The sequence below is a fragment of the Staurois parvus genome, unplaced genomic scaffold (assembly GCF_062004578.1).
Source record: "Staurois parvus isolate SC_StPar_1 unplaced genomic scaffold, SC_StPar_1.0 ptg001134l, whole genome shotgun sequence".
NCBI classification, from domain to species: Eukaryota; Metazoa; Chordata; class Amphibia; order Anura; family Ranidae; genus Staurois; species Staurois parvus.
Window position 1 is genome coordinate 2,165,580 of NW_028318930.1, and position 23,716 is coordinate 2,189,295.

The window sequence follows — 23,716 nt, forward strand, 5'->3', positions numbered from 1 at the left end:
AGCTAGGTATTGTACACGTTTCCAGTGTTTTTGGTAGATATTCGCATGAGTAAATTCTCCACTAGGTATTAGCGTAATTTCAGTTTTTTGGGTAAGTAGGATAGCTGGAGTCAGTATGGCTGGTGTTTCAGGATCCATAGATACTGGCACGAGGGGTCTAGAATTGATGATAGCTGAAACTTCAGCGAGAAGGGTGACTAGAGTCTCATGTGTGAGTCTTGAAGAGTTTACATCCATCAACATAGAATTCAAGATGTTGTGTGAGATCCCGATCATTCTCTCCCAGGAGCCCCCCATGTGGGAACTATGAGGAAGATTGAAAATCCAGGTGCAACCCTTTTCCGCCAAGTGATCTTGAATGGATTTGGTGTCTATGTTCAGTTCTCTACAGGCTCCAATGAAGTTGCTTCCATGGTCAGACCTCAACTGTTTCACTGGTCCTCTGATTGCGAAGAACCGTCTTAAGGCATTAATAAGGCTGGATGTGTCCATGGATTCTATGACCTCTAAGTGAACGGCTCGCACACTCATGCAAGTAAATAGTACAGCCCAACGCTTACTGTTTGCGTGACCGCCACGGGTCCTGCGTGCGGACACCATCCATGGCCGAAGACGTCTAGGCCAACGTAGGTGAAAGGCGGCTCTGTACATAGTCTGTCCGCAGGCAAATCAGCCATTTGTTGGTGTAGTTGTTTTCCTCTAGCTTTGCGACAGTGAACACAGTCATGCAATACTTGGGCCACACGTCTTTTCATACCTATAATCCAAAGGCCAGCAGACTGTAACTTGCCCTCAGTGATTTGCCTGCCCTGGTGTTCAGTCTTTTTGTGGTAGTGTCGGATCAGCAAGACGGTGATATGGTGTTTGCTGGGAATGATGAGAGGATTTTGATCTGCAACTCCTGGTGGGCTTGATTCAAACGACCACCAACTCTGAGCAAGCCAAAACTGTCAATAACTGGATTTAAGTTGGCAAGAGGGCTTTTTATTGGAATCTGCTGTTTGTTGTATAAGCACTTCCATTCTACATTGAATTCCTCTTGTTGGACATGACGTATTATGAGGGACTCACTATTAGAGATGTTCTCCGCAGAGAAGGGTTTATGGCAGACGTGCCAACCGTGACAATCCTTATCTTCGTGAGTATTGTGATAACATTTCGCAAAGTGCACTAACCTTGCGATAGTCCTGACGAGTCTCATCCAACTGGAGAAACGTTCAAAGCGCTGGCTACCGAGGCTGGAGGTTTGCTTTGTTCCAGTGACCAATACACTGACTTCAGCGCGGATTTCTGGATCATTATCCGGATCCTGGATGCTGAAAACTTCCTGTACACATTCGTCCGCCTGTCTTAGCAGAAACTCCGGACCTGTAAGCCAAGTAGAGTTAGTAAAGGAACCTACAGACATATGTCTAGTGGCATGATATACTTCGAATGAAGGCAAGTAGCAGCACTCGTCGTTCTTCCTTAAGGATGGAGCTGGTTCTGCATGGTTGTTACGGAATATTTTATCCATAAAGGCAACGATGTGTTCTCTCATTTCAGGCTTGCTGTTCATGGTACGCTGAAGAGAGTTAAATCTAGACAGAGCTTGTTCCCGGTTGTTCGGGAGTCTTACCCTGTTAGCTCGGAAGGGTAATGGAGAAACCCAGTGATTGGTTTCATCTTTAAAGAACTCACTGTCCATTATCTCGACAAATTCTCTGTCCTCTACTGACAAGGCTACTTTATCGTCGTCCTTGGTTGTATGAAAGACTGATCTCCCCAAGTTGTCGGCAAAGAGGGGAGTAATGACGTCAGGTAGTTGTACGAGGCCTGGAGACTTCTCTTTCACCTCATAGTGATGAGGACACGGGTTTATGCAAGTTGTGCGTCCATCTGCACGCACGTACGTTTTGAAGGAGTCAATTTTTGGTTGATTTAAGCATACATTTCCTATGATTACCCATCCCAAGTCCAGTCTCTGGGCATATGGCGCATAGTCAGGACCATTACACTGTTGACGCACCTTGTGTACCCTTAGATTGTCTCTGCCGAGCAGGAGTAGAATCTCGGCGTTGATGTCCATAGGTGGGATAACGTTGGCTAGGTGCCTTAGGTGAGGTTGGTGAAATGCAGCTTCTGGGGTAGGAATCTCATCCCTATGGTTGGGTATTTGATCACATTCGATCAGCGTCGGTAAGGGTATTTCCGTATCCCCACTGACAGGAGAAGCGATGAATCCTTGTGCCCTTCTGCCGCTAGTCTCTATGCGGCCCGAGCAGGTGTTTAAGGTATAGGGTTCGGATGGTCCCTTTATTCCAAAGGCTTCAAAGAATTTAGGACCTGCTAGGGACCGGTTGCTTTGGTCGTCAATGATGGCATACATTTTTACTGCCTTTTCTGGTAGTCCCTCTGGGTAGACCTTGATCAGGCATATTCGGGCACAACATTTCTCGCACTGGCCCTCCCCACATACATCCAAGCATGAGCAAGAAACAGCAGTCGCTGCATTAGCGTAATTTTAGGGCTCCCCGCCATGACTTGGAGCAGGACTGGTGGTGACGGCAGTGGGTGAATCTCTGGAGAGTGGGATTGGGTGCATAGCTGAGGCATGTCTTTCACTATGACACTCCTCACATTCGATGACAGATTTACAGTCCTTAGCCATGTGCTCCAATGAAGCGCAGCATCTGAAACATATCCCGAGCTCGGTGAGGATTTTCTTGCGCTCCTGTATGGTTTTAGATCTAAACCCTCTACATTTGCTCAGAGAGTGTGTTTTTTTATGAATGGGACATTCACGATTGAAGGTCTTATCTCCTGATGAGGTGGTGTACTGTTTACCCGTGGGTACTGCAGGAGATGGTAGGTTAGTCTTTCTAACACTCACGCTGCTCTTGAAGTCTCTGTGTTTATGCATGATGCTTTCATACCTTGATGATGATGTTGCTGAAGCTGTAGTGTTGAACTCCAGGAAGTCGAGGCTGGGGTCATTCCTCATCTGGGACTGTTCATCGATAAATCTACAGAAGTGAATAAATGGGGGAAAGGTGATGTCATGCTCTCTTTTGTACCTTGAGACTGATGCCGCCCACTTTTCTTGCAGACTGTATGGTAGCTTCACGACAATTGGGTTCACTCCATGAGCTGTATCCAGGTAGCACAGCCCGGACAGACGAGGGTCACCCTTGGCAAGCTCCAGTTCCATGAGCAGATCACTTAAATCCTGAAGCTTCTGGACATCCTTGAGATTGATCCTTGGAACGTTCTGCAGTCTCTTGAATAGGGCCTTCTCTATTGCTTCTGCACTGCCGAAGGTACGTTCGAGTCTCTGCCAGGCGGCAGCAAGACCTGCTTCTGCTTGTCCCACGTAGACAGTTCTGAGGCTCTTGACACGATTTGTGGAGCCTGGGCCCAGCCATTTGATCAAGAGGTCAAACTCCTGCTCTGCGGTTAGGTTGAGGTTAGCGATGGCGGCCTTGAAGGTTGCCTTCCAAGCTCTGTAGCTCTCTGCACGGTCATCAAATTTTGAGAGACTGGTGTTGATTAGCTCTCTGCTCACCATAAACCTGGCAAACTCAGACATATCTGATTTCTCACTGCTTGTTGCCATGACGACTTGTGATGCCCCTGGGGCGTATTGGCTGCCTGGCGTGAAGGGGTGAGATGCTTCTGGGTAGAATGATGTAGCTGCAGGGTTAAGCTTTCGTTTAGCCTCTGTATATTGTGATGACTGCTGCTTGAACTGTGGAGGTAGGCCAGAAAACGCCTGATAGCGATCTTTCTGTAACAACCGTCCTTGAGAGGGCACTTCCGGGTAACGGTTATTAGGTTGCTCGGGTGCTGTGGGTGGCAGTGGTACCGCAGGTAGAGCTGACTTGGAGGTTTCAGTGTTGTCGGCTTGGACGGTACTGCAAACTGGGGGTGGCGCAGATACCTGATTCAGTACATAGTCACTGGTGCGGTCAACTGGATCATCTATCTCCTGTGGTAGCAAGCAGACTGGATCAAGACCTTGGCTCAATGCTTGCTCAAGTAGTCTTACTTTAGCTAATGCAATTTCCTCCTGCATCTCTGATTCAAAAATCTTTATTCGAGCCTCTGCTTCTGCTTCTGCCCTCTTGGCCTCTGCTTCTGCCTCTGCCCTCTTGGCCTCTGCTTCTGCCTCTGCGCTCTTGGCCTCTGCCTCTGCCCTCTTGGCCCCTGCCTCTGCCCTCTTGGCCTCTGCCTCTGCCCTCTTGGCCTCTGCCTCTGCTTCTGCCCTCTTGGCCTCTGCCTCTGCCCTCTTGGCCTCTGCTCTTGCAAGAGCTTCTTTTTCTGTGAAGGAGCGTCTCGCTTTGGATTGCTCTGCATTTATGCGGGCCTCTAGTAATCTGTCACTCAAGGCTGAGCTTCTTGAGCACGATGATTTGTATGACCGAGAGGAATGTTTAGATGAATTTGATCTGTGTGATCTAGTTTCTTGCAAATGCGAGATACAGAGTTCCGCTTTACCTTTAACATCCAGCACCATGACGTCTCTTTGTCTGGCTATTGATTCTGCCTTGCTCAGTTCTGATAGGGCTTCATCGATATTAGAGTCTTTTAGAAAGGTTATATACCTTGTGGACAGTCTCTTGTATCTTTCTTGAGCTGTGTCCAGCCGCCCGATGGCAACTTGTAAGCTTGTGGCATCACCTGAGGAGGATTTAAGTCCGGACATGAGGGAGGAAACTCGTTCCCATTGTTCCTCCAGGTTATCACATAGCTCATCTTTCGTGGTGTGATAATTTTCAATGACCTTTACTGTCGGTTTGAGAGAGCGTCTTCGTCGTACGACTTGTTCTGCTGGAAGTGTGGATTCTGTTCCCTGCCCTTCATGATGATCAGCATCAGGTTGCATTTGCTTTAGTTCATCACTGGGGAACTGTGCAAAGTCCTTTTCGGCCATTTTGACTTAAGGTGCGCTGTCTCTTTAAGAAAATGAACTTTTGAATTGGGTGCTGAAAATCGCAGCACGGCTCCGATAGGGCACTTTGATAAAATTTCTAAGATGTTTAGAGTGAATTGCGGGGTTTTGGCGCGGCCACAACAATGTAAGGAGCGTGCATAAACAGTACTTCTGTTATGCGAGCAAAAGTTAATATAGGACTTTAGGAATGGCTTGGCGAGTTGTGGAGGACTTCCAGGCGAGACTATAGATACTGCGTATGCGCAGTGCTTCCGCATAGGCTTGTGGAACGTGCACTGTAGCTGGGCAGATTTGCTGCAAGTGGGCCTGTTGCTAGGGAGATTCCTGAGTGTGGTACTGGACTCTGAGGGAATCTGTAGCGGGGTATGGACTTTAAGGCAGTTTTTGACTGTTCTGTCCCCACATGAAGGCGAATGAAGGTATAACTGATAATAGCTGTGTAACTTCCTACCTTCGTATCCAAGCAGTGGAGCAGACCGGACCGGCAGATGTTCAGGTTAGATGGATCCAAACGTATACACGGGAATTAAATCAGCGTGGGTTTATTTGGTCCAAAATACAGCGACAAACAGTGATACAATACTGTAAGGTAGTAGAGGTATTGATGCTGTCCTGTGATATCTTTCCTGAGGCTAACTGCTGATCAAAAACTGATGCCTTCACAAGCCCAGGGTATTGAATGTCCTGTCACACAGCTATACAGCACATAAAAAATGGCTGCAGGAAGTGACCAGAACCAAGGCTTGCCTAAAACCACGCCCAGCAGAGAAAACACTTACTAGCTATAACAAAGGCATGCAGCATGCAAATTCTGGCCAGCAGATGGCAGCAACAGATCAAGACATAGAAAGAAACATGGTGAAATAAGAATTGGTAATACAATGCACAGTTAAATAACAAATATGAGGGGAACAGCACACTCTTCCTTCCCCACTCTCCTCCCTCTCCCTCCTCTCTCTCTTCCCTCTATATCTCTCTTCTCTCTCTCCCCCCCTCTCTCGACTCTCTCTCTTCCTTCTCTCTCTCTTCCCTCCCCCCCCTCTCTCTCTTCCCTCTCTCTCCCTCTTCCCTCTCTCTCTCTCTCTTATCTCTCTCTCTTCTCTCCTTCTCTCTTCCCCCTATCTCTCTCTTCTCTCTCCCCCTCTCTTCCCTCTCTCTCCCTCTCTCCCCTCTCTCCCCCCTCTCTCCCCCTCTCTCTCTTCTACCTTCCCTCTCTCTCCCTCCCCTCTCTCCTCTCTCTCTCCCCCTCTCTCTCTTCTCTCTCTCTCTCTCTCTCCCTTTCTCATATTGTATGGGGCTGCACACAAACACCTTCTCCAAGGGCTGCTGATCTCCGGGCAGCAGGAAGGGGGGGGGGGGTTGCAGCCCCATACAATCCATCAGTGTAGGGAGGGAGGCAGAGAGATCCCACAGAACACAGCACAGCTCACCTGCTCCAGGCTTATTCCTCTCCAACACTTCTCCTCTCCCTGCTCCAGGCTGTCCCCTTGTCCTGGCTCATCAGCTGCTGGAGGGAGAGGTACAGAAGCATCGCTCTGCAACTGCCCTCCCCCTCCTCCTCTACTGTCCGGGCCACTGCAATGGTACCAGTGCGATCCCTCTGCTGGCGGCCCTGCATGGCTCTGTCCGCTGCTGCCCAAAAGGTCCCTTCTTCTGGGGTGCGGTGCTGCCGCTCTAAACATTGCCGCCCTAGGCAAACACCTTGTTTGCCTCGCAGTAGATACGCCCCTGCCTTGGGTGGGACACTCACCCCCACCATACTTTTCACTCGCCATTGGCGAGCAGGCGAGTAGAAATTTCAAGCCCTGCTTTAATAGATACACATAATATAACTGGATACTAACATTTATAGATAAAGTTGATCCAGGGAATATCCGATTGCTTCTCGGGGGATCAGGAAGGAATTTTTTCCCCTGCAGGAGCAAATTGCACCATTCTTTGCTGTTTTTTTTTGCCTTCCTTTGGATCAACTGTGGGTATAGGATTATAACTTTTTTTTTTTTCGGTTGAACTAGATGGAATTTTGTCTTTTTGCAGCCAGACTAACTATGCAACTGATGGCAATTCACCCATGGCCAGTCTTCAAGGATTCCAGCATGTCATTGGATCATATCACACCAGGATAGAGGGGGGAGAGAGAGAAGGAGGTGTTTTATTCTGTGCTCCTATGTGTGTTCTCCGGGATAGCCTGTGATGTCTCCAGGTGTGTGCGGGCTCTAGGAGCAGGTCTGGTCACATGGAAGAGCAGTTGTGTGCATATAGGGACTGGGCTATGGACAAAGCGGTCATGTGTCAGTGTGCTGAAAAACAGATCTTCCCTGTCATGAGACTCACCCCAATCCCAAAACTCATCAGACCACCAAAAATACCAGTACCTTGACTGCTGGGGTGAAACACGTGGGGGGCGGGCTTCATCTGCCAGTCAACCCAGCAGCCTGCAGCTCATTGGTCTCTAGACTAACCAGGGAAATGTTTTTTTTCTCCACTGGCCACACCCACCTGCCAGTGCTCTGGCAAACCTATCTACAAGACGTGCAGAAGACAGGGCAGTGACTCACCTCAGATCTCCTTCCATACAGCCCGTGATAGAGATCAGAGGGGGATGCAGTCCAGCTGGTGTTAGCAGACAGCGTGGATTCCGGACACATTCCCCTCCCTCCTAGATTGTAAGCTCCAAGGAGCAGGGCCCTCGTATCCCTCTTGTATTGAACTGTATTGTTTCTGTATTGTCTCCTGTTATATTGTAAAGTGCTGAGCAGGGGTGAACTGACAACTCATGGGGCCCCCGGGCAATAAGAGATCATGGGGCCCCTGTGTCCTTGCGCACACTCAAACCACAGCCAAAAAAGCCTATGAAAGGTACCAGGGGCATCTCATGGCGCCCCCTACTGACCCCGGGCCCTCGGGAAGTGCCCGAGTGCTCAAATGGTAAGTCCGCCCCTGGCGCTGAGCAAACTGTTGGTGCTATATAAATCCTATATAATAATAATAATTCAGTTCGGTTCTGCACCTACGCAGGCAGTGCCATCCTTCTTCTTGATGCTGGGCTCTCCCCTCCTTCCGTTAGGCAAATTAGGTAGCCGCGAGGCTCCTGTGAGGCCATAGGCAACCATCTAGTTTGCCTAATTGAAGAGCCACTTCTGGTCTTACCTTTATATTTTTCAATTTATCCTGTAATGTTTTACATTCCTTTATATGAGGACAAAGTTCTTCAATTACAACATCATTATCTAAAGCAACTTACTAATACTGTCTTTTTATCCACAATATATACTGATTGGTTTTACTAACATCTCCTAACATGTATTATTGCATTTTGGATAGCTACATATATACTGTAGCTGTTGTATGTTGTATCTTCTCTTTATAATGTTTCTACATTTTTTTAATATAAATATTAGTTAGTAAAAAATAAGGTAACAAAAATTATAACTCTGTTGAAACATGCATGTTAATAACATATGTTTCTTTTAGGTTCAGATTGGATAGTGGTGAACAAGGAACTCAGCATTCCTACACATTACAAGATTACCAACCTGACTACTAATGAAAAGATTCTAGTTCGCATTTCAGCAGTCAGCAAAGCTGGACCTAGTGCTCCAACAGCTCTTGAAAACCCAATTCTGATCCGAGAAATCGTCGGTAAGGCATTCCTTAATTTATGTTATGGATCTATTGCAGAAGTAGTGAGATCAGTGCAATAAGAGTTGTGAGATTCCATGGTGGGGCTTGAAAGGGCTGTGAGACTCTAATGGAATATTGTGTCTATTGGGGTTCAGAGAGATATAAGAAGCTGGTGGGTGCCAGCATATAGCTGTAACGGTAATTTTAAGTTTTTGCTGGTCTGGTCATGCTATTTAAGTCAATGTATGTGGAGAATTCCTGCACTTTACAATCTTACGGTGTTGGTTGCAAGTCCAAACCATTAAATATTCAGTGTGTGAGGCTTGATTAACTTTATTTGTTTCATATAATCATGTTTAAAATTCCTGCTTAAAGGGCATATACTGTGTGTGTGTGTGTATATATATATACAGTATATCTTTTTCATTTTTTTTCTTTTATAGACACATCTGGAAGCAGTAATACAGTGGGTATAGAAAAGAATCACCCCCCTTTAAAATAATCACATTTTGTTGTTTTGGATCATATCACATAGTTTTTGTTTTATCCAGCCATATTTACTCAGTGCAACTTATAACGGCCAAGTGAAATATATTATTATTATAGGTACTTATTACAGGTTATACCACCAACATGTCGGAAAAAATAAAAATATTTCAAAAACAGAATCACTGAGTTGGAAAAGGATTACTCCCTTGTGTTCGTATTTTGTTGAACCACCTTTTGCTTTAATTACTGCCTTTAGTCTGTTAGGATATGTCTCAACTGACTTTGCAAAACTTAGCATATTTGCCCACTCTTCTTTGCAGAACTGCTCAAGTTCAGTTAAATTTGATGGTGACCGTTTGTGAACTGCAGTCCTCAAGTCATTCCACAGATTTTCAATTTGGTTTAAGTGTGCTTTGGGTCATTGTCATGTTGGAAGGTAAACCTTCTTCCCATTGACAAATTCCTGGCAGAGGGCAGCAAGAATGTGACAGTATTTTACCCCATCCATTTTTCCTTCTATCCTAACAATTGATCCAGTCCCTGCTGCAGAGAACACCCCCATACTGGATATTACCACCGCCATGCTTTACTGTAGGAATGGTGTTATTTGGATGGTGATCTGTATTGGATTTCTGCCAGACATACTGTATCGCTTAGTGTTGAAGCCAAATAATTCAATTTTAGTAACTAATCTTTACTGCCTGTTTATATATTTGGATTTTGGATTAGGGACTCCCACATTATTAATACATAGACCTTGAGGCATTTTGAATGTTTTGTGTACAAAAAGTTCCAACCTTAATGTGATTTTTTTTCCCCTACTGTTGATTGTTCTTGCCTAAATTTATATTAAACCCAAAAGCAAACATTTATTATATTGCAGCTTACCAGTTCTTAAATGTGATGGCTACATTCATTTTCTTTTTTTAGGGTTTCTTTCCTCTGTTTTCTCCTGGTGATCCTGCCAGTAAATTGGCTGTTTTTCAACAGAACACGCTCTCTTGGAGATGTAACAGTTACAGGAATGAGGCAAACCATTTACCACTGACAGTGGTGCTTACAATGATCAACTTTTATTTATTTATCCCAAAAGAACAAAAGCTGCTGTAACTGCTTATGAAGTATGAGCTGGAGTTTGGCTTCAATTTGTTAGTTTATCTAAATCTGCTATAACATTGAACATTCACTTCCCCCCTAGATTAACAATGATGCTGCCTGCTGTGCCCATTCATTCAGAATGGAGGCTCATGCACACTAGAGCTCAAAAACATTGCTTTTACAGGAGTTTGAGCTTTTTTTTTCCTCTGCCTCTAAACACTGCGTTATGTCGGGCAGCACAGTGGCTAAATGGTTATCACTTCCACCTTTCAGTATTAAGGTCATTGGTTCAAATCCCAACCACGGCACTACCTGCCTGGAGTTTGCATGTTCTCCCTGTGCCTGCATGCGTTTCCTCCAGGTACTCTGGTTTCCTCCCACACGCCAAAGTAATGCTGGTAGGTTAATTGGATCCTGTCTAAATTGTCCCTAGTATGTGTATGTATGAATGTAAGTTAGGGACCTTCGATTGTACATCCCTTGAGGATTAGGGACCGATGTGAATGTACAATATATATGTAAAGCACTGTGTAAATTGACAGCGCTATATAAGTACCTGAAATAAATAAAATATATGTAAGCCTATGTGTCCATGAACACTGTAGGCACTTACATAAATTTAGAGGCAAGGGAGTTTAGATGCAGAAAACTCCCCCAGCAATATTGCATTCAGGAGAGGAGGTTTTGAGCATAAAAGCACTCAAAAGCGCCAAACCACTGGGGGCGTTTATGCGCATTTGTGTGTTAATAAACTCTAATGGCCAAAATAAATTAACATTCTGGCCAATGGAGTGCATTAACATGCATGCAAAAAGCAGCTTTTTGATGCATTTTTCAGCTGCTAAACCACCGTGGAGGAAAAGGCGTCATAGACAATATAGTGTGCCTAATAGATGTGTGCTACTGGCCTGATCACCAGGTGAAAACAGAGGGAAAAAGCTTAAAAAAGAAAATGAAAGCAGCCACCACATCTAATGATTAGTAAGCTACAATATGTTACATTTTTGGTTTTGGGTTTATTACTGCTTTAACCCTTTCATGCCTAAGGGTAAAACAAATCTAAATGCCTAAGCAAAATTCTGCAACGTTGACATGTGTTAATAAAACCGTACATATCATCACAACTACTTTGTACATCCAGGTGGATTATACCTTGTTTTTTTCAGGACAAATTGGGCTTTCATTTGGTGGTAAATGGTAATGGATATCTCCTGATTTTTTTTATTATCAAAGGAAAACTGTCCCAAAAAAGTACAAAAAAATCTTTTTTTTATTTAGCTGTGTGTTTCTTGTTACAACCATAACCTACCACCAAAGAACAACCCAAAATAAATTCTCCAGCTCTTGACGATCGCAGCGATACCATATATGTGTATGTTATTTGTTGTTTGTACCCATAGTATAGCCCAGAAACAATAGTGCGCATTTTGTTTTTGTCTTTTTTTTTTCCCTAAAACACACTGACACTGACATTGACACTAACTGATACCAATTTTTTTTCTAAATCCTGACCTTTCACCCTGACCTTTTGACCTTGACCTTTGATCCTGACCTTGACCCAAACCCTAACCCTGGCACTGAACTAGATCAAACCTTGATCTAGGTATTTTTTTCTTTATTTATTTATTTTTTTTTTCTTTTTTTTTTTTTTTCAACAAACATTTTTTTTTCTCTCTATGCCAGGAGTTAGAGAGATACAATGTATCTCTCTTCTCCATTCATAGAGAGAAAAAAAAACAAGGTTGCCAGGCTGTACAGTGACTGATCACTGTGATAGCCAATCAGAGGCTATCACAGCGATCACGTGACCTGGAATCAGGAATCCCGGGTCCTGATCATTAGAACTGGACCCCGTGCTCCCAGCCAAGCGGTGCGCTCCCAGCACAGAGACAGGTACGCAAATATGCGGCCCCACAGATAAAAGGCCAGTTCCGTGAGGCCGCATATTTGTGTGACGTCGGCGTCAAGAGGTTAATATCTAAGCTGCAGGTGTGGACTGACCATTTGGAAACTTGGGCACTGCCCGAGGGTCCGGGGTCAGTAGGGGGCCCCATGAGATGCCCCTGGTACCTTTTTCATAGGCTTTTTGGAGTTTAGGCAAGGACACAGGGGCCCCATGATCCCCTATTGCCCGGGGGCCCCATGAGTTGTCAGTCCGCCCCTGCTAAGCTGTCACCATTCTGTGGCTGGCAGGTTTCTGTTTGAGACAGGTTGGCTAGAGGGCATAGATTGATAAATGTGTCATAGAAGGTGTGAATTGCACAGCTATGCCTGGTAACTGATAACCGGATGGAGAAAGAGGCAGTTTGGACTTTAGAGAGCAGTAGAGGAGGTGAGAGTAACAGCTGAAGGAGCTGTAAAAGGAAGAATGATGCAGAAAAAGAGTGGCTGAAGAACTTGAAAAGTAAATAGACATAAGGAATGTGTTCCTTTTTATTGCTGCTTTAAAAAAAAACTAAAAAACACCTGTTTGCTTTTGGCTTACGTGTGTTTTGCACCCTGTTTGTATGTGGTTTGCATGCTGAAACGTTGAAAACATTGAAGTATCTGTGTAGTATGCATGAGTTTGAAGCAGGGGCGACTGACAACTCATGGGGCCCCCGGGCAATAGGGGATCATGGGGCCCTGCGTCCTTTCCCAAACTAAAAAAAGCCTATGAAAAAGGTACCAGGGGCATCTCATGGGGCCCCCTACTGACCTTGTGCCCTCGGGCAGTGCCCGAGTTTACAAATGGTCAGTCCGCCCCTGGTTTGAAGCTATACAGGTTTTCTTTTTCCACGATTTCTAAATGGAGCCAGGAAAAGAAAAGGAAAGATAGGTCTCGTGCACACTGGGGTGTTAGCCATGGTGCAAGAGACTCTGGGTGTGGGAGGAAGGCTCATGTCCACCGTCAAGCCCAGCTTCCTGAAGTCTGTAGAACTATATGACAGCTGCTGTGGCTGGATGAAGTTGGACAGTGCACCGATTGGTACTTTTAATTAGTTTCAGGGCAGTATGCATCTAGGATTGAATGTCTGGATCATACGTAGTCTGCGTTCTGCGCATTTGTCCCTGGGTGTATTCTGCCCTAAACATTCGTACTACTCAGTGCACCATCCAGCCCTATCCAGCCACAGCAGCTTTTTATCTGTCACAGAGTTTTACTGCTGACAGCGGGGTTTGACCGTACACCTCTGCCCTCTACCCACACCTAAATGCCAGAATCTCATGAACAGCGGCTAAAAATCCAGTGTGTCTGAGGCCTTATATGTACAGTATGTGCTGCCGGTGAAGATATGTGTCACATGTCTAGGTTGCTTTGTCTTGCATGGATAAAGCACTGGTTCTCTGTGAAGTTAAACTTTTTTTAGCGTTAGATAGGATGTGAAAGGGTTAGAAACAGTTTTTGGTTTTGGTTTTTGTTTTGCTGCGTCCCCGCAGGGGAAATTCACCCTCACTATTGAATATAAAACAGTGCAGTGCTAAAGATAAATATATACCACAAATAAAAAAAACACCCCCAGTGCACACAGGGGGTACAATATAAACAGTGCAACACGTGATTTCCCTGCGGGAATTAGTGTACATGTGACCAGTGTCCTATCCGACACTCGTGAAAACACTCATATAAACCATTAATAATATCAATATAATAAATCCACACAAAAAAGGAGAAAAAATATATATAAAATGTCCAATCTTGGTGCTCAATATAAAATGTCCAATCTTAGTGCTCAATATAAAATGCTCATGCAAGTGCTGATATGTGTTCACTCCGTGCAAATCCTTAGTGGCCAAAGTGCCCCCTCACCTCCTTATATCGACCCTACAGGGTACAGGTGGGTGAGACTAAAATATGAGTGTGTGTGTGTGTGTGTGTGTGGGGGGGGGGGGTGCTGCCCACACCAGCACCACCGTAGATCCAAGCCTGAGTCAGTAGACACATCCAAGAATTTCTGAAGTAGAACACAGTGTTGACATTTAGTTGTTAGAGAATGTCTATGGCCTCTGTAGAAGCCACTAGAGAAATAAACTGTACAACATTTGCTAATAAATACACTTAAAGACGTGAAGAAAGCTCTTAGTTAACCCACTCCAGGCCCTTTGACCACCATTATATTGTATTTCAAAGCCATGCAGGGTCCTCCTAATTGGTAAGGGCACCCTTTTTCATCTTAAACCACTGCTAAAGAAAAAAAAAAATATTTGTGGGGAGAAAAAGAGTAAAGCAAGCAAAGGGCAAGTTGCCGAAATTTTAGATGCTACAGCATAGTAGTACCTTCTTGCAAGATTTGGTCTACTCTGCATTCCCAGTGTTTCCTCCCGAAGGATGGAGGCAGAAGCAGCTCTAGGTTTTGTGAGGCCTTAGACAAAACTTAGACATGAGGCCCCACTCACGGCCAAAATGGGAAAAATAATTAAAGCGATAAAAATTAATAATACATTGCACTGTACAGTGTAAAATGAACTGATGGCAATTCACCCATGGCTAATCCTTAACGATTCCAGCATGTTATTGGATCATATCACACCAGGATATGCACTGCAACACAAGCTCCTTCTTTATACTGATAGTCACTTAGCTCTCCGTTTTGCCTACATTTCACATTACCTAACAAAGGCCATTGATCCAGCATCTATTTTCCTAAACCTATGCCCCAGGCCTGTTGTGGGCACAGCCAAAGCATTGACTCTGGTCAGTGAATATAAATGCAAAATAGCATCTGGTGCTGAGTTTCTTTGTACTGCAGTGTCAGGAAAAGACAAACCAATTTACAGAAAAATGAAAATCTCTAGAGGAATGGAAAGAAATGTGCTCCATTGTAAACCCTACAGCCACCCCAGGGGGCAAGTACAACCCAGAGGTCGATGGTGCAACAACTCGGTCCCCCCTCTCGCTCTTCCTCTTCCCTGCCAAGAGAGGGAGAAGGAGGAGAGAGGGGTAGAAAAAGAGAGGGGGGGGGCAAAACAGGGGACAGAGGAGGGTGAGAGGGAAGAGGAAAGAGGAGAGAAAGAGGGAAGGAGGAAAAGATGTGAGAGAGTGTGAGGAAGAGGGGTGGGGGATGAGAGAGAGGTAGAGAGAAAGGAGGAGTAAAAGAGGGGAAATAGTGTGGGGGGGAGAGGGGGGAGAGAGAGAAGGGGGGCAGAGAGAAGAAGAGAGAGAGGGGAGAGAGGGGGGGAAGGGAGAGGGGGAGGAGAGGGGGAAGAGAGGGAGGGCAGAGGGGGAGAGAAGAGAGGGGTTAGGGTGGGAGAGAAGGGTGGGAGAAAGAGAGGGGGGAGAGAGCAAGGAGGGTGAGAGAGGGAGAGAACGAGGAGGGAGAGAGAGAGGGGGAGAAAAGAGAGGGAAAGAAAGAGAGGGGGAGAGAGCAAGGAGGGAGAAGAGAGAGGGGGGAGAGAGAGGGGGAGAGAGCAAGGAGGGAGAGAGAGAGGGGGAGAAGAGAGAGGGGAGAGAGAGGGGGGGAGAGAGAGAGGAGGGAGAGAGAGGGGGGAAGAGAGAATGGAGAGAGAGGGGGGAGAGTGAGGAGGGAGAGAGAGAGGGAGTCTTTTTATTCTGTGCTCCTGTGTGTTATCTGGGATAACCTGTGATGCCTCCGGGTGTGTGCGGGCTCCAGGAGCCAGTCTGGTCACATGCAAGAGGAGTTGTTTGCATATGGGGGCTGGGTGATGAACAGAGCGGTCAGGTGTCAGTGTGCAGAAAAGCAGATCTTCCTGTCATCAGACTCAATCTAATCCCTGGGCTCATCAAACTGACATCACTTCTGGCACCCTGAATGCTGGGGTGAAACCACAACACATGTGTTGGGGGGGCTTCACCTGCCAGTCAACCCGGCAGCCTGCAGTTCATTAGTCTCTGGACCCACCAGCGGGATGGTTTTCTACTGACCAGGCCTACCTGTCAGCATTCTGGCATGCCTTAGGCGACCGTCTAATTTGCCTAATTAAAGAGCCACCTCTGAATGGAGGCTTCTCAGGTAGAAGTGACAATTAAGTAAGTATATTGAATTTTTTCTGCCACTTGGATTTTTAAAAATTTTGTATGCAGTGTTTTTGAATGGGGAAGGGGTGCCTAAATAAAGGACCAATTTTAGTGCATGTCCACTCTAAGTGAAGACTCCAGTATTCCTTGACCTCTAAGTCCTATCCTGGGAGCCATTCCAAAATTTACTGTAGTAAACAGTAAACTGTTTTGGACAGCCAGTCTATCAGAAAATAAAATCAGACCAACTAGTTAAACTACTGTATATAGTATAGTTTAACCGGTTCCAGAAATACTGCTACATGGTGGCACAGGTGTGCAAAATCACGTGTACGTGGTCTTGCAGTTCCGGGTAGGGGGGGTGTGTGCCCTACCTGTGCCACCATTTGTGGCCTCGACTGTCAATCTCCGGGTCCTGGCCGGTGATTACTCGCTGGCACCCGGTGATCGCTAAGTATCTGACGAGGGAGAGACCTGTCTATAAACAACACAGATCTCTCCCCTGTCAGCTCCTGCACACTGCTTTGTAGGGCTCTGCATTGCAGTGTGCTTACAGTGTAAAGCACACACACAGCATACCGTGAAACAGCACACAGTTAACCCTTTGATCGCCCCACATGTTAACCTCTTCCTACCCAGTGCCATTAGTACAGTGTCAGTACGTTTTATTAGCACTGATCACTGTATTGGTGTCATTGGGGATGTCTGTGACACCAAGTCAGTTCCCCCCCAGTGTCAGAATGCCGGCAACAGTCCAGCTATAAGTCGCTGATAGCCGCCATTACTAGTAAAAAAAAAAAAAAGTAAAAATACCAATATATATACCGCCATTTGTAAACGCTACAACTTTCATGTAGACTAATTAAGTTACACGTATTGGGATTTTTTTAATAAAGACATGTAGCAGAATACATTGTGGCCTAACTTTATGACCAAATTAGATTTTTTTAATTTTTTTACTGGACATGTTTAATAGCAAAAAGTCAAAAATATTGTTTTGTTTTTTTTTTCAAAATCATCGGTCTTTTTTTGTTTATAGTGCAAAATGTATAAAACGCACAGTCGATAAAATACCAAAGAAAGAAAGCTCTATTTGTGGGGAAAAAAGACGTATATTTCATTTGGGTGCAGCGTTTCATGACCACGCAATTGTCAGTTAAAGTAACGCATCTCTGTAACGCAAAAAATGGCCGGTCAGGAAGGGGGGTAAAGCCTCTGGAGGGCAAGTGGTTAAAATGCGTGAGCAGGGGCGGACTGACAACTCATGGGGCCCCCGGGCAATAGGGGATCATGGGGCCCCTGTGTCCTTGCCCAAACTCAAAAAAGCCTATGAAAAAGGTACCAGGGGCATCTCATGGGGCCCCCTACTGAGCCCGGGCCCTCGGGCAGTGCCCGAGTTTCCAAATGGTCAGTCCGCCCCTGTGCGTGAGGCTAAACAATGTATGTTTGAGGGACTGTAAATGTTGGATCTCAATAAGAATATCTACTTGATGACCTAAAACTGTATAAAGTAAAGTGAGAAACACAGGGCTGCAATTGCCAATCCCCTTCTAAAAATGAAATTTTCCTGGCTTTCTGTGGCTTAAAACTGAACTGCAGGAATTCAGCAACTTTCCAAAGTGTGGTGGCTTACTATGAGCTAAGTCCAACAATGTGCATGCCACTTTGTGGATTTTTCTCTGTTATTTACAATTGATAGTTTTATTGAGCACCAAGAGTACTGCTATTCCTGTACTCCCAGCACTCTGACAGGCAAGATGCTGCTTTCTGACACAACAGCACCTCTTCCCACCCCTCCCTTCTGCTGTCTATTCTCAGAAGGCGTTGAATTTTGTGATTGAGTTTACGTAATACAAAGCGCTCTGTTATTTGGCAGAAAGAGGAGCTGGGTGAGCTGAGCAGTACTCTGCAGCTGTTGGAGCTGAGACCAGAAGGTCTGGCATTGGAGTGTGTAGAGATAGCTATACTCCCACCACTTAGTAAAATGGAATTTGTAAATTAAATACATAAGTCCCGGAGATGGCATGCACCTCCTTGGACCTAACCCATAGTAATCTGGCACATTTTAGAAAGTGTTCAGCTTTAAGTAATTTGGGCCCAGGGGTGGACTGACCATTTGGAAACCCGAGATCAGTAGGGGGCTCCATGAGATGCCCCTGGTACCTTTTTCATGGGCTTTTTTGAGTTTGGGCAAGGACACAGGGGCCCCATGATCCCCTATTGCCCGGGGTCCCCATGCGTTGTCAGTCCGCCCCTGTTTGGGTCAGAGAAAGAGAATAAGCATGAAGCACGTCAGAACTCCTTATGTGCATGTCTGTTCTAGGTATATGATTTAGAATGCATTAAAATAGAGAAGCAGCATGACTGCCAGGTAACTAGTGTTTTCTGAACCAAAGCACATAGTATAGAATTCTTTTCATTGCATTAATAAATAGAAGTGTTACAGTCAATTAAACCTCGGACCCAGAATGCACAATGACACTATGTAAATATAACAGACTGACACACATTATGTTGCCCTTATACGCTTGTAATATGTACTATCTATAGGGATATTAGATTGTAAGCTCCAAGGAGCAGGGCCCTCCTATCCCTCTTGTATTGAACTGTATTGTTGCTGTATTGTCTCCCATTATATTGTAAAATGCTGAGCAAACTGTTGGTGCTATATAAATCATGTATAATAATTAGAGATGAGCGAATCGAAGTATCCGAAGTGGAATTCGAGTCGAATATCGGAAAAATTTCGATTCGTGCCGAATCCGAAAAATAGCCTAATTCGGACGCGCGAATCGAAATTTTTCAGAAAATGGCGGCTGACATGTGCGGCGACGGAGCGGGGATGTCTGGGAAGGCGCGCAGACAAGGCGCGCTGACCCATAATGCATTCCTCAACTACATGTGATCGCATCAGCCAATCAGCAGCCAGCCAGCCAGCACTGTGTAATGGTCGAGCTATAAATAGCGGCCATTTTGGAATTCTTCATTTGCCTGCAGTTATTGAACAGAGGCAGACCGCTCTGTACTAGGGACAGGGGCAGAGTTAGGGCCACAGAAACGATAATTGGGGACAGAGAAAAGTTACTTAGGGACAGAGAACCATTACTCAGGGACACAGACTTGTTAATGAGGGCCACAGAATCGTTATTTAGGGACAAAGAAACGCTAGTTAGGGCCACAGAATTCATAATCAGGGACAGACAGAATTGTTACTCAGTGCCAGAGAATTGTTACTTAGGGCCACAGAAACGTTATTAGGGCCACAGAATTTTTACTCAGGGACAGACAGAATTGTTACTGAGTGCCAGAGAATTGTTACTCAGGGACAGACAGAATTGTTACTGAGTGCCAGAGAATTGTTACTTAGGGCCACAGAAACTTTAATTAGGGCCACAGAATTTTTACTCAGGGACAGACAGAATTGTTACTGAGTGCCAGAGAATTGTTACTCAGGGACAGACAGAATTGTTACTGAGTGCCAGAGAATTGTTACTTAGGGCCACAGAAACTTTACTTAGGGCCACAGAATTTTTACTCAGGGACAGACAGAATTGTTACTGAGTGCCAGAGAATTGTTACTCAGGGACAGACAGAATTGTTACTGAGTGCCAGAGAATTGTTACTCAGGGCCCCAGAAACTTTACTTAGGGCCACAGAATTTTTACTCAGGGACAGACAGAATTGTTACTGAGTGCCAGAGAAATGTTACTCAGGGACAGACAGAATTGTTACTGAGTGCCAGAGAATTGTTACTTAGGGCCACAGAAACTTTACTTAGGGCCACAGAATTGTTACTCGCACAGACACAGAATTGTTACTCGCACAGACACAGAATTGTTACTGAAGGCCACAGAACTGTTACTTAGGGCCACAGAATTGTTACTCGCACAGACACAGAATTGTTACTCGCACAGACACAGAACTGTTACTGAGGGCCACAGAACTGTTACTTAGGGCCACAGAATTGTTACTCGCACAGACACAGAATTGTTACTCAGGGCCACAGAACTGTTACTTAGGGACAAAGAAACGCTAGTTAGGGCCACAGAATTCATACTCAGGGACAGACAGAATTGTTACGGAGTGCCAGAGAATTGTTACTCTGGGCCACAGAAACTTTACTTAGGGCCACAGAATTTTTACTCAGGGACAGACAGAATTGTTACTGAGTGCCAGAGAATTGTTACTCAGGGACAGACAGAATTGTTACGGAGTGCCAGAGAATTGTTACTCAGGGCCACAGAAACTTTACTTAGGGCCACAGAATTTTTACTCAGGGACAGACAGAATTGTTACTGAGTGCCAGAGAATTGTTACTCAGGGACAGACAGAATTGTTACTGAGTGCCAGAGAATTGTTACTTAGGGCCACAGAAACTTTACTTAGGGCCACAGAATTGTTACTCGCACAGACACAGAATTGTTACTCGCACAGACACAGAACTGTTACTGAGGGCCACAGAAACTTTACTTAGGGCCACAGAATTGTTACTCGCACAGACACAGAATTGTGACTCGCACAGACACAGAACTGTTACTGAGGGCCACAGAACTGTTACTTAGGGCCACAGAATTGTTACTCGCACAGACACAGAATTGTTACTCAGGGCCACAGAACTGTTACTTAGGGACAAAGAAACGCTAGTTAGGGCCACAGAATTCATACTCAGGGACAGACAGAATTGTTACGGAGTGCCAGAGAATTGTTACTCAGGGCCACAGAAACTTTACTTAGGGCCACAGAATTTTTACTCAGGGACAGACAGAATTGTTACTGAGTGCCAGAGAATTGTTACTCAGGGACAGACAGAATTGTTACGGAGTGCCAGAGAATTGTTACTCAGGGACAGACAGAATTGTTACTGAGTGCCAGAGAATTGTTACTTAGGGCCACAGAAACTTTAAATAGGGCCACAGAATTTTTACTCAGGGACAGACAGAATTGTTACGGAGTGCCAGAGAATTGTTACTCAGGGACAGACAGAATTGTTACGGAGTGCCAGAGAATTGTTACTCAGGGCCACAGAAACTTTACTTAGGGCCACAGAATTTTTACTCAGGGACAGACAGAATTGTTACTGAGTGCCAGAGAATTGTTACTCAGGGACAGACAGAATTGTTACGGAGTGCCAGAGAATTGTTACTCAAGGCCACAGAAACTTTACTTAGGGCCACAGAATTTTTACTCAGGGACAGACAGAATTGTTACTGAGTGCCAGAGAATTGTTACTCAGGGACAGACAGAATTGTTACTGAGTGCCAGATAATTGTTACTCAGGGCCCCAGAAACTTTACTTAGGGCCACAGAATTTTTACTCAGGGACAGACAGAATTGTTACTGAGTGCCAGAGAATTGTTACTCAGGGACAGACAGAATTGTTACTGAGTGCCAGAGAATTGTTACTTAGGGCCACAGAAACTTTACTTAGGGCCACAGAATTGTTACTCGCACAGACACAGAATTGTTACTCGCACAGACACAGAATTGTTACTGAAGGCCACAGAACTGTTACTTAGGGCCACAGAATTGTTACTCGCACAGACACAGAATTGTTACTCGCACAGACACAGAACTGTTACTGAGGGCCACAGAACTGTTACTTAGGGCAACAGAATTGTTACTCGCACAGACACAGAATTGTTACTCAGGGCCACAGAACTGTTACTTAGGGACAAAGAAACGCTAGTTAGGGCCACAGAATTCATACTCAGGGACAGACAGAATTGTTACGGAGTGCAAGAGAATTGTTACTCAGGGCCACAGAAACTTTACTTAGGGCCACAGAATTTTTACTCAGGGACAGACAGAATTGTTACTGAGTGCCAGAGAATTGTTACTCAGGGACAGACAGAATTGTTACGGAGTGCCAGAGAAATGTTACTCAGGGCCACAGAAACTTTACTTAGGGCCACAGAATTTTTACTCAGGGACAGACAGAATTGTTACTGAGTGCCAGAGAATTGTTACTCAGGGACAGACAAAATTGTTACTGAGTGCCAGAGAATTGTTACTTAGGGCCACAGAAACTTTACTTAGGGCCACAGAATTGTTACTCGCACAGACACAGAATTGTTACTCGCACAGACATAGAACTGTTACTGAGGGCCACAGAAACTTTACTTAGGGCCACAGAATTGTTACTCGCACAGACACAGAATTGTTACTCGCACAGACACAGAACTGTTACTTAGGGCCACAGAATTGTTACTCGCACAGACACAGAATTGTTACTCAGGGCCACAGAACTGTTACTTAGGGACAAAGAAACGCTAGTTAGGGCCACAGAATTCATACTCAGGGACAGACAGAATTGTTACGGAGTGCCAGAGAATTGTTACTCAGGGCCACAGAAACTTTACTTAGGGCCACAGAATTTTTACTCAGGGACAGACAGAATTGTTACTGAGTGCCAGAGAATTGTTACTCAGGGACAGACAGAATTGTTACGGAGTGCCAGAGAATTGTTACTCAGGGACAGACAGAATTGTTACTGAGTGCCAGAGAATTGTTACTTAGGGCCACAGAAACTTTAATTAGGGCCACAGAATTTTTACTCAGGGACAGACAGAATTGTTACTGAGTGCCAGAGAATTGTTACTCAGGGACAGACAGAATTGTTACGGAGTGCCAGAGAATTGTTACTCAGGGCCACAGAAACTTTACTTAGGGCCACAGAATTTTTACTCAGGGACAGACAGAATTGTTACTGAGTGCCAGAGAATTGTTACTCAGGGACAGACAGAATTGTTACGGAGTGCCAGAGAATTGTTACTCACGGCCACAGAAACTTTACTTAGGGCCACAGAATTTTTACTCAGGGACAGACAGAATTGTTACTGAGTGCCAGAGAATTGTTACTCAGGGACAGACAGAATTGTTACTGAGTGCCAGATAATTGTTACTTAGGGCCACAGAAACGTTATTAGGGCCACAGAATTGTTACTCAGGGACAGACAGAATTGTTACTGAGTGCCAGAGAATTGTTACTTAGGGCCACAGAAACTTTAGTTAGGGCCACAGAATTGTTACTCAGGGACAGACACAGAATTGTTACTGAGGGCCACAGAACTGTTACTTAGGGCCACAGAATTGTTACTCGCACAGACACAGAATTGTTACTGAGGACCACAGAACTGTTACTTAGGGCCACAGAATTGTTACTCGCACAGACACAGAATTGTTACACAGGGACACAGAACTGTTACTGAGGGCCACAGAACCGTTACTTAGGGCCACAGAATTGTTACTCACACAGACACAGAATTGTTACTCGCACAGACACAGAATTGTTACTCGCACAGACACAGAATTGTTACTGAGGGCCACAGAACTGTTACTTGGGGCCACAGAAACGTTAATCAGGGACACAGAATTGTTACTGAGGGCCACAGAACTGTTACTTAGGGCCACAGAATTGTTACTCGCACAGACACAGAATTGTTACACAGGGACACAGAACTGTTACTGAGGGCCACAGAACCGTTACTTAGGGCCACAGAATTGTTACTCGCACAGACAGAATTGTTACTCGCACAGACACAGAATTGTTACTCGCACAGACACAGAATTGTTACTCAGGGACACAGAACTGTTACTGAGGGCCACAGAACTGTTAC

At 45.2% G+C, this 23,716-nt stretch overlaps 1 protein-coding gene and 1 long non-coding RNA gene across 3 annotated transcripts in view; one reads left to right on the plus strand and one right to left on the minus strand.

Annotated features, from left to right (window-relative positions):
* MYBPH (myosin binding protein H) overlaps window positions 1-23,716 on the plus strand; it is a 128,223-nt gene that overhangs the window by 45,810 nt on the left and 58,697 nt on the right. Inside the window, exon 3 of the mRNA XM_089659182.1 lies at window positions 8,408-8,575. Coding sequence (XP_089515308.1) covers window positions 8,408-8,575 — 168 coding nt within the window. The remainder of the gene's footprint in view (window positions 1-8,407; window positions 8,576-23,716) is intronic.
* The window catches only part of LOC149439310 (uncharacterized), a 57,346-nt gene that overhangs the window by 9,855 nt on the left and 23,775 nt on the right, over window positions 1-23,716 (minus strand). The window lies entirely within an intron of this gene.